This window comes from Ictalurus punctatus, chromosome 10 (genome assembly GCF_001660625.3).
Source record: "Ictalurus punctatus breed USDA103 chromosome 10, Coco_2.0, whole genome shotgun sequence".
In the NCBI taxonomy this organism is placed as follows: domain Eukaryota; kingdom Metazoa; phylum Chordata; class Actinopteri; order Siluriformes; family Ictaluridae; genus Ictalurus; species Ictalurus punctatus.
The window spans coordinates 11,576,217-11,588,655 of record NC_030425.2 but is presented as its reverse complement, the minus strand read 5'-3'; the positions used below and the strand labels follow the sequence as shown (position 1 = coordinate 11,588,655).

Sequence of the window (12,439 nt, the reverse complement as noted above, 5' to 3'; positions counted from 1 at the left end):
AGAGACAGCAGGTAACACAAGCAATTTGGCTAAATCTGACACATTTATCATAAATACCTATGTCAATTAATGTGTATTGTCCCTGTTAAATAATGTAAAGTTAATTAAAGTAAAAACATTAATGTACTTTCCTCCAAGTACTTGTGTGCAAAAAGTACACTAATATACTTCTCTTCAAACATACTTAAATATGCTTGTATATCAAAAATAAATACCAAATATATAGTACATTAGCATGCTTGTAGTAAACTTGGTAGTAATGAACTTGACACATAGTGTAATTAAGTTGGCAGATCTGAGAACAGCATTTGACTGTGTTGATGTCGCTTCTGAAACTCAAAAGGAGATGTGAGTATGTGAGATTACTGGGTTCTTTTGTCTCAGGAGAAAAAGCTTAGAGAGGAGATGTAAGCATCTCCCTTTTACTTCCATTTGATCTCATGGCTGTCTGGAGAAACTTTCGAGATAATTCATGGGTGCAATATCTATGTGTCTATAAAAAAGCTTTAAATGCTCCAACATGCCTTGCAGGGCCCTGTTCAGAGTATTTGTGCGAGCTCTAACTCTTGGAACTGACAGGGTGCTAAATCCAGAGCTTTAGCTGACACGATCCGCTACAAACTGCTGAGAGAGGCGCTTGTCTTTAATTTGCAGTTGTAAGGTCTTTAAGCAGTGTTGTCTTACTGAGAGAATATGAGAGAGAACACTAATACATTTGAGGTCTGATAACATGATGACAGTGTGTTTCTTGCTTCTTATCAGGGCTCAGATTTAGCCTTTTCCAGCTTTTTACTTTAAGCTATGTTGGATATAAAACTTCCACTTTTCCTTTCCTTTGTACAGTGTAGGTATATGTTGTCTTTTAGATATTTTGAAACTGTCACTGCAAGATCAAAACTATGCATATGCAGTTCTGGAAAGGTATAACGTCACCATAGCAACCACCATCCTGGGGCATTTATTTGTTTTAGAAGAACAAATGCTGACAGCAAGATTATCTATAACTGTCAGGCACTAACACAGAACACACACACACACACACACACAATATATATATATATATATATATATATATATATATATATATATATATATATATATATATATATAATGTGTGTGTGTGTGTGTGTGTAAAATCAGACGGGCTATTATTTTACTGCCAGTGGAAGTAGGCATCTCCATGACTCAGTACAGTGTTTGACCTGTGAGCAAAAAAACCACTAATTATACCGCCAGTCTGCGTTATGCACAATGCAGTTACTGCAAACCCCAAAGTAAGGGTTAATCATCTGCGTGGTTTGGAATATTTTGTTGAGTTTCATCAGAAGACTCTCAGTTACGCTTTCAGCATGGAATGAAAAGTCCCCCACCACACATACACTTCAGTCACACCATGACCAACAACTTTTACTTCCATTGTACTCGGGAGGCAAAACCTTGACGATTTCTGTATGTTTATAACTCATCTAAAGCCACGATTCTCAAAGTGGGGCCCTGGGACCCCCCCAAGCATCTGTGAAGCATAGCTAAAGGTCTGCCATTTAAAAATAAATAGTGGCTATAGCAACCCGACATTATCAAAGTTATATTTATGATTGAGTTGTTATAGTTATTGCTGCGTTAACTAGTCACTTGAATTGAATGTGTTTAATCCAAATCTTAACAAATAAAAAAAAGATCTATAAAAAAAGTGGGATATTAAGGAATAAAATCTCAGAATCCAATAAACAGTCAAAATATTTTTGTACACATTGAAATAATGTGCTTATTATTTTAATATTTGGTTTATTTATTTCTTTTCAATTATTAGGGCAAATCCAACAGTCACTATCCATAACGTGAGTCAAAATACAGGCAGCAGTGATAAATAGGGATCATCCATAATCATAAACATGGTGAACAGGCAAAGGTGAAAACCAGGGCTTGGAATTAACACTATAAAAAAGCATGATAAGACTTCTCAATGAATCAAAGAAAGGGTATACACAGACATATAAATCAAGAACTGATGCAAAATAGGGGGACGCAATCAGGTAACAAACCAATAACAGGACAGGGGGGTGGAGACAGGACCAAAACCTACGCCAAATCAAACACTAGCACATGGCACTTGTCACCATGAGAACTGAGTCTGACAAGTTCAGTTTAAACCTATCACATCTACCAATATATGTAGTATACTACATGCAGTATAAATGTAGTAATGAGTAACTTTAATCTGTGTTGGTCATCTAACATCTGCCTGTAACCTGTGTGCTAAATTAGCATTTAGCTAGCTAACCAGGTAATATTAATGAGCAAAAATTTAGATTTTTGTCTTATATTTTCACAGGCTTGCTTACATCTTATACAAATATAAATTCAATTCAATTCAGTTTTATTTGTATAACACTTAACAATGGACATTGTCCCAAAGCAGCTTTACAGAAATATATAAATTCAGGATATAGATACTATAGATGAGTTAGCTTACTGACAGTTATGTAGCTGAATTAGCTGTAAATAATGAACATATTTTTGGTTATTATGGTTTATTTGGAGAGGTCTGGTTACTGATACATTGCTGAGAATATGACAATACAAATGAGTAAGATAATGAAATCTTACTAATGTCTCTCATAATGACAAATGTGAGCTAGTTTGCTAGCCAGCTAGCTACCAGAGATGGCAAGTAAGACATGTGGTGTTTCTTAAGCTCCATGTTCATGCATATTGCTACATCCTGTCTTTTTATTAAATGTAAAGGTGTAGAGGTTTTAGAGCTTTCGGAAGACAATGCTACCTGCTGCACCACTGTAGCGCCTGCACAGGTGTACTTCAAAGAAAATCCCTACATATTCAGACAGATATTCAGTTCAAATCTCTGTTCAGAAATGTTACTTACCTTCACTGGTCTTAACCTGCTGGGAAATAGATCCTTATTATTTCATCCTTCCAGGCAATCAGACTATAGGACTGGAATCAGTAGGGAAAAACCCCTGGTAACCATGATTCTTGCTACAGAATATCCTTTACACAGAGTTTCCTTGATTGTCCCATTTTCTGGAGAAAATCTTTTCACAACCACACAAGAAATGCAGTCTCCTTAGGGATGTTGTGGTTAGGGCTAGAAAAGGAGATTCATGCAGTAATTTCATATAGACTGCAATACCTGTGTGCACTTATATCACAGTCTACTTAATATGGTTTCTGCAGCCAGACTAAATATAGATACTGAGTGATTAAGGAACAGTTTGTATGTTGTTGAAAAAGCCTCAAACGAAATGAAAAATATGTGAGTAGAAAGACATAGAACTTACACTGATCAGCCATAACATTAATTATCTCATTACAATGGCACCTGTCAAATGGTGGGTTATATTAGGCAGCAAGTGAACAGTCAGTTCTGACAATTGATGTGTTGAAAGCAGGAAAAATGGGCAAGCTTTAGGTTCTGAGCATCTTTGACAAGGGCCAAATTGTGATGCCTAGATGACTACGTCAGAGCATCACCAAAATGCCAGGTCTTGTGGGATGTTCCCAGTATATCGTGGTTAATACCTACCAAAAGTGGTCCAAAGAAGGACAACCGGTGTACCAGTGACAGGGTCATGGGAACAACAAGGCTCAGTGATTCGCATGGGGAGCGAAAGCTAGCCTGTCTGGTCTGATCACTAGTGTAGCACAAATTGCTGATAAAGTTAATGCTGGTTGTGATAGAAAGGTGTCAGAACACACAGTGCACACACACAGCTTGCTGCATAACGGGCTACGTACTTGGCCTCCAAATTCCCCAGATCTCAATCTGATCGAGCATCTCTGGGATGTGCTGGGCAAACAAATCCGATCCACAGAGCCCAACCTTACAGGCCGTAAAGGATCTGCTGCTAAGGTCTTGGTGCCAGATACCACAGCACACCTTCAGAGGTCTTGTGGAGTCCATGCCTCGATGGGTCAGAGCTGTTTTGGTGGCATAAGGGGAACCTACACAATATTAGGCAGGTGGTTTTAATATTATGGCTGATTGGTATATTTTGACATGATGTGTGGAAGGAAAAATGCATAATGTGCCATGCTGTTATAGGAAACTAATTCACAGTGGGGTGGTGTGGTACAACTCTGGTTCTATAAATATTACATAAACATCTCCTTACAGAAAACTTAATCTACTCAACATTTATACGATTTTCTGTTAAATAAAAACATATTTTAAATCTCATTATTATTAGCATTAGCTTATGTGGAGCGTCTGCCATACAACGCTCTGTGAATGAGCTGTTACTATAGAAATGATAACATATTAGAGCAAGCGATGCCAATCAAGACTCATACTAAAATCCCACTAGTTTACTAGCTGAATAGCTCCTATGAATGGAAGGAGAACATGGGAACGTTTACATATTTCTATATTCATATACATGCATGTTCATAGAGCCTGGCATTTTCAGTGAAGTTAATGATGTAGAGATAGTCCTAGGCCATGGACATTTAACATATTAAAAGACTTATTTAGATGTATTATCTTACATTGATTTTTTTGTTAAAAGGATGTGACTTGCCATGTTATTAACATTCAGAGATCAGTGAGATGGCAGTAAATATAATATCATGGAATGGTAGTATTGCCTCTGACTGTTTGAATTTACCTCTTCCATTATAGCCGGTGCTTTTGCATCACGCTGGGATAAAGACGGCAGTACAACTGTCATCACCGATGCAGTCAGGTGCTCGTTCACTGGACGGTCAATGCTGCTGTTTGGCCGTGATGAACGCCTCCAGTTTTAGGCCCTGACAGAACCTGTTCTCAGGCTGTCTATCTGCTGTGTACTTAATGTCTGCATGAAGTTGCCATTAATCCCACACTGTGACTAACATGCAAACACACCTTTGCTGTGAATCTCCTTTGGCAAGGTTGTGTGCTGTTCTCTGGAGCAGCAAGGAATACGCCATGCCGGGAGCCGCTAAACAATTTGGCACCATACCAAGTGTCCACTGCATTAAAGCAGAGTGCAGAGTAGTCTTCACGCTTCACTTAACTTGAAATGGGATCCAGCAGGCTCATCTGTCACTGGTATTGCCAGAGCCAGAATTGATTTGTATCAGCTTGACTTGGGAGAGGGGCATCTCTCAGAGGACAGAGGGTGACATACCTATGAAAAAGTGCTGACCTGTGGGGACTAATTGTTAGAGAGGGAATCAATCTGCAGGGCCACTGCTGAACATGCAGTATTTGTTTGTAGCTCAATTTTATTGACTGGTAATAGATTTGTAATGGAATTTACAATGAATTTGCCTTTTAACACAACTGGGACGCATAGAGAGATGGAACTCAGTGGTAATATGTGAGAATGAACAAATGAGTGCGAAACAAGTCTTAAGAAAAGGTAAAAACGCTAATCCCACCCTTAACCCTAATGTTAATCTTTGTCCCGTTTAGTGTGAATGTAGTAGTCTGTGAAATCATAGTGTAGTTTAAATCAGGGATGTCATGATACCAAAAATCTAGTAGTCGGTACCGATACCACCAAAAGTACACAATACTCGATACCAAAGTTGATATTAAAAAAGTAAAATAAAAAAACTCTCCTGGAGGACATCCTCCTCTGGCTGATACTGGCCGAGGGAGAGAGAGAGAGAGAGGAAGAGGGGGGAGGGTATTTTAGTTATCAAACACTGTCTGACAATGAGTCTCCGAAGGTGCACTCCTAAACGCGCGCACACACATATATACACACACACCTTATACTCCGAATGCAAGCATTAGTTTAAATTCACTGATATGGTGGCAGGCCAAAAAGATTTATTAAAAGCATGAACATTTGAATAATTATTAGCGACATTAGTCTACATTTAGTTGACAGGACACGGGCTGAATGGCGATGCATAGTGGACCATTAGGAGGTAGTTTATAACACTGCAAAGTGTTAGCATCATTAACAAATAACTGGCTATCGCAAACATTATATGGAGCACAACGTTAGCTGGTTTCACGGCTACAATGCAGCTGCCTCAAACGAATATAATATAGGACCATCTTTCAGGTGCTTCGCCAAATTCCAGGTGTTTCCTCGATTTGTTTGAAATGAACGATAGCATCGGTTGCACACCGGAAACCAATACTAGCTTTCCTCTCTTTTCCTCTCAACGAGTCGGTACAGAGCTAAACTTGTTAAGCTAAGCTAAACTTCTGTAGTTTTTCCCATGTGCTTGTAGGCATTCCTCTTCTTTTTCACCACTTGTGGACCGACTAACACACTTGCGCGTATTTGCTGCCCCCTTCAGGTCCGGAAGAATCGCAACCTCGGTACTTTTGGTACTCTCGTTACAAACGGTGCTAATGCTGCTGCAGAAAAACAAGTCATGTTTTAAGAATGTTGGTACCGACTTGGTACCGAAGTGTCAGTTCTCGTGACATCCCTAGTTTAAATCCAAGAACCTGAATGCGTTAGAATGGAGCAGTCAAAGCCCAGACCTCAACTTGATTTTGCGAAGAAGAATGGGCAAAATTATCAGGATTCAGATGTGCAAAGCTGAAAGACTTACAGAACACAGACTTAAACCTGTAATTGCAAAGTGTTTCTACCAAGGATTGTTAGGGCTGAATATTTTTGCAATCAACAAATGTCTGCGTTGTGTTTTTTTTTTTTAATATAAAAAATATAAAAAAAAATCTCAACTGTGAAATGTTATTAGGTCCATTTTAATTCTAGGTTGAAACACTGCATAAGTATTCACCACAAGTGAACTTTTCCACATTATGTAAAGCACTGTAATTAATAATGAAATTCTTATTTATAATCCTTGCGATTTATTATCATTGTTGTGTCTTTCCAGCCCTACTGTACGCCACCATCTTTGGGAACGTGACCACTATCTTCCAGCAGATGTACGCTAACACTAATCGCTACCATGAGATGCTGAACAGTGTGAGAGATTTCCTGAAGCTCTACCAGGTCCCTAAGGGGCTTAGTGAGAGAGTAATGGACTACATTGTCTCCACTTGGTCCATGTCCAGGGGAATCGACACTGACAAGGTACATGGCGCCAAGTACTGTCAAGAGACTATAATTTGTGTGCAAGGAGCTTGTTTTCATCACTCACTCTAACTATCACGTGGGCTCATTTGTTATCTTGTTGCAATAACATCCGTAGCAAAGTGACAAATGTGCTTTATATGTTCAAGATCACACTTAAAATGTTATGTTAAACTTTCTGAAAATCACAGTGTGCAAGAAGTCTGGCATGTGTTCAGATGTCCTTTTAGGATGGCTTCCATTCTATCAAAAGGATTACAAGCCGAGTCTGACTTAAGTCTTATCCATTATTCTTAGTTGTCTGATTGCAAAAGAAAGGAATCAAAAAGAAACATCAATCAGCGACACTTTGGAGGTGAAGGATTGGTCCTTTTACTCTGTTTTCCTTCAGGTGTTGCAGATATGCCCGAAGGATATGCGAGCGGATATTTGTGTCCATCTCAACAGGAAGGTGTTCAAAGAGCATCCTGCGTTCCGCTTGGCTAGCGATGGGTGTTTGAGGGCTCTTGCCATGGAGTTTCAGACCATTCACTGTGCTCCAGGGGACCTAATCTACCACGCAGGCGAAAGCGTGGACAGTCTCTGCTTTGTGGTGTCGGGATCCCTGGAGGTCATTCAAGATGATGAGGTGGTTGCCATATTGGGTAGGTTCATCCGAAGTGCTACATACAACATTATTCCTAAAGAAAGTCTACTCATTATCCCTCTGGAAAACAATGAGTGCAAATTCGTATGACCAAAAGGCAGGTATTTAAGGTTGTCTTCACATATAGTACTTTTTAAATGAACTATATTTAGTTCTGTTAAAGTGGACCTGAAATGGAACTAGCTACAAATGACCTCAGTGGAATCAAAAGGAAACTCATGTCCCATTCTGGGGATTTCCCTTTCAGTTGTGTAAACTGATTTATGGATAATATCATCCTGAATGTTTGTTTTTCATCTATACTGTCACTTGGCTGTGAACGTGAAATCAAGAGAGCAAAAACAGATTTGAAGTGAAATTCCTGAAAGAAAACAAACCAAGTCATGCTTAATGGCATAAGCCTACTTGTCGTGGAAGTGGTTACCATAGATAAAAAACCTGTATACACTATATATATATATATATATATATATATATATATATATATATATATATATATATATATATAGCATTAGTAATATACAATACCATTCAGGTCATTATTTACATGATTGAGTTCATCTGCAAAATGAAAAAAGTGCAGCTGAGGACAGTGTCATACAAGAAAAAATATAGCTTTGGACAGCATCTGTCAGAGATTGTGCAGCTTTGACCTATGCTCTAAGCATTGTCTTTTTGGCCAACCACATGTAAACTTAATTGGACACCATTTTTGGGTGCCTTGCAAGTTACTGTCCAATCCCACTAGAGCGAGATTAGAATCAGATCAACAGTGCATGCCAGCTCAAAGAGGCTCATTTGCAGATGCTACTGAGACTGGAGTTGAACGTGGTGGGAAAAAATCTTCTAGACACTGCTCTAAACCTCAGCTCCTCCATCCATAATTAAGCTGTATGGAGCTTCAATGCCATGCTGAGCACACTCAGTTTTAGAGTCAACTATTTCAGCTCAGCCTTGGTATGTCCTTAAATTGTATAATAGAATAAACAGATTTATTATTTTGCACATTTATTGCACCAATTCATTGTAGCCCCAAACCCCGCAGAAACAGGAAATTGAATTTATAGCCTAGATGCAGTTTGAAACATTCTTCACTGCACAAATAAAACCACCTAAAAATATCAATGCCCTGAAACAGATTTTGCTCCAACAATGGAAAAGTCAACTGCTTTTTTGACTTAGTGGTCAACGAGTAAACATTTGTAGTCGTGCAACCCCCTGCCCTATACGGTCACATACAGATTTACATTATACATCAGATCTCTTATACAGTGTTTAGCTGTGGTTCCTTTAGCTCTGATCCTGAAATATGGGTTCTTAAATCCATAATGAATTCTTTAAGCTCCAGTGAAGATAATGCTATGCCGCAGATTTCTTCACACTTGAGTGAGTACCCTCAGGGGTTCCGGGCAGCAATCACTCTTACATAGTTGAATTACTAGATTCATTTGCCTTTTAATTAACTGAATATATAAGGTTAAACTTCTCAGTGGAGTCCCTTTAGGAAAAACATTTCCCCTTGGTGCAGCACAGAGACTGAACTCGGTTACAGTGAACCTACCTCTGGTGTACAGTTTAATGATCATAATGAAGGAGTCGAGGTTGGCCTGATTCATGAAAGTCAGGTTCTGTATGTGTCAAAACTATACTCAGAAAAGTCAAATAAACTTAAGACAGCCTTGTGCCACTGCTAGAACAGTAATACTTTTTTCTTCTTGGGTTTCACACGAGCATATCATGCGTCTTGGGTTTCACAAAATGCTATAACATGAGCTATTTATTTTTTGTCATTGTTGTTTGAGATATAGATTGAGATTTGTGGGTAAAGATGATGAATGTTTTATGCCGGTAACTGGCAAATGGTACAAATGTTAATTTTTCACGTTGCATGAGCTTGGCTGCATTTAAGCACTTTCAGTAATGAATGTGTTTCCCCCTAATTTGAAACAAATAGCCTTTATCACAATGGATGTATCAACTGGATGTCGTTTGTTATTGGGGGCATCTTCAGATTCTCATTGTCACATGTGCTTCATGGTCTTTTAATTCATTCAATTACAGCAGTCCTGCTGCCAGCTGCATGCACACAGGAGGCACAGTCACATTTTCATATGCATAGGCTCTGAATCTTAATATTGTGCTTGTAGTGACGTACATAATTACTATGTGGACTGTTTGCAGCGAAATGAGCTCACCAAAGTAAGAGGATGGATTGTTCATGAAAGAGAGCTGACTTGGTCTGTATTGACTATACACCAATAAGAGCGGTTAAAGGATCCTTTAGGGAAAAGTGTATATGTGACAGCTGTCAAGTCCTATTAAAATTGCATTTTAGTCTAGCATCATGTTTTGTTCATTTTTTTTAATGCTACACTTCAGCTGTTCCTCATACAGGAACAATGTTTAAATGAAAGCTGCCTTAATGGCTTTCTCATTACATTCTCATTACATAGGGTGGAACATAACAGTGCTCCCAAACCTACAGTGGTGCTTGAAAGTTTGTGAACCCTTTAGAATTTTCTATATTTCTGCATAAATATAACCTAAAACATCAGATTTTAAAACATCATCAGTCATAAAAGGCCTAAAACAAGAACTCAATTAAACAAATGAAATAAAAATATTATACTGGACATTTATTTATTGAGGGAAATGATCCAATATTACATATCTGTGAGTGGCAAAAGTATGTGAACCTTTTCTTTCAGTATCTGGTATGACTCCATTGTGCAGTAATAACTGCAGCTAAACGTTTCTGATCAGTCCTGCACATCGGCTTGGAGGAATTTTAGTTCATTCTTCAATAAAGAACAGCTTCTGCTCTGTAATGTTGGTAGGTTTCCTCACATGAACTTCTTGCTTCAGGTCCTTCCACCAGATTTCTGTTGGATTAAGATCAGGACTTTGACATGGCCATTCCAAAACCTTAACTTTATAATTCTTTAACCAATCTTTGATAGAATGACTTGTGTGCTTTGGGGCGTTGTCTTGCGGCATGACCCACCTTCTCTTGTGATTCAGTTCATGGACAGATATTTTCCTTTAGAATTCGCTGGTATACTTCAGGAGTCATTGTTCCATCAACAATGGCAAGTCGTCTTGGCCAAGATGCACAAAACAGGCCCAAACCTTGATACTACCACCATGTTTTACAGATGGGATAAGGTTCTTATGCTGGAGTGCAGTGTTTTCCTTTCTCCAAACATAACGCTTTTCATTTGAACGAAAAAAAAAATTGGTCTCATCCATCCACAAAACATTTTTCCAACAGCCTTCTGCCTTGTCCATGTGATCTTTAGCAAACTGCAGAAGTGCAGCAATGGTCTTTCTGGAGAGCAGTGGCTTTCTCCTTGCACACCTGCCATGCACACTATTGTTGTTCAGTGTTCTCCTGATGGTGGACTCATGAACATTAATATTAGCCAATGTGAGCAAGGCCTTTAGTTGTTTAGAAGTTACCCTAGCTTCTTTGTGACCTCGCGGACTATTACACGTCTTGCTCTTGAAGTGATCTTTGTTGGTCGACCGCTCCTGTGGAGGGTAACAGTGGTCTTGAATTTCCTCCATGTGTACACAATCTGTCTGACTGTGGATTGGTGGAGTCCAAACTCTTTAGAGATGGTTTTGTAACATTTTCCAGCCTGATGAGCATCAACAACTCTTTCTCTGAGGTCCTCAGAAATCTCCTTTGTTCGTGCCATGATACACTTCCACAAACATGTGTTGTGAAGATCAGACTTAGATAGATCCCTGTTCTTTAAATAAAACAGGGTGCTCACTCACACCTGATTATTATCTTATTGATTGAAAATAGCTGACTCAAATTTCACCTTCAAATTAAACTGCTAATACTAGAGGTTCACATACTTTTGCCACTTACATATATGTAATAGTGGATCATTTTCCTCAATAAATTGTTGTCTACTTGTGTGAAAATCTGTTGTCTACTTGTGTGAAAATCTGATGATGTTTTAGGTCGTATTTATGCAGACATACCGAAAATTCTACTGTAAGTAGTGCTCTCTACAGTAGGTCCAATAGAACACAAATTAAACACAATATTTAACATTTAAATGTTGATTTTCTTTCATAGTTATTCAGCGCAGTGTTTTCTGCCAAGTTTGCATCCCCTCAGGACAGCATTAAGAGGACAAAAAATGTAACAAACATTGTCAAACAGCGAATGTTATAATCTACATACACGTCTACATAATCATATACACAATAATATTAAAGGCTAATAATAAAAAGATTTCAAACATGTTATTTAACAAAGAAAAATACATATATAAATGTGGTCAAGTCTGTAAGAAGTTTATTTAACATTTATGGACGGGATTTCCATTGTCAGCAATTTGTAACAGTCAGTATGTTTTTTGTACACAGAAGAGTCATAATGACAGAGGGGTTTTCACATTGCGGTTTCTAGCTAACCTGGCAAGCTTTTTTAAAAAAAGTTAACTTCAAGAGAGAGAAGAAAGAGAGGCTGGTGATGGAATGAAGTTTATTTGTAGCTGTTTAAACATAAGTAATAACTGGAATGAACTAACATGTTTTGCAGACATTCCATGATATTAAATGTTATGGAAATATAAATGGTTGAAAAGTATGATGTGTTGTTCATTAATTGTAATGGCTGGTAGATCACTATGTTATAAAAGGAATAACCCACTTTGGCTCATTTTGCGGTGGATTATTTTCATACTACAGCACAGTCTGAAATGTGAAATGTGTATTCCTCACTTATTTCATCCAATATCTATGGGGGTACACACATTTG

The 12,439-nt window shown here is 38.3% G+C and overlaps 1 protein-coding gene across 1 annotated transcript in view; it reads left to right on the top strand.

Annotated features, from left to right (window-relative positions):
• The window catches only part of kcnh1b (potassium voltage-gated channel, subfamily H (eag-related), member 1b), a 47,213-nt gene that overhangs the window by 18,579 nt on the left and 16,195 nt on the right, over positions 1–12,439 (top strand). Inside the window, exons 8-9 of the mRNA XM_017477299.3 lie at positions 6,814–7,013; positions 7,405–7,657. Coding sequence (XP_017332788.1) covers positions 6,814–7,013; positions 7,405–7,657 — 453 coding nt within the window. The remainder of the gene's footprint in view (positions 1–6,813; positions 7,014–7,404; positions 7,658–12,439) is intronic.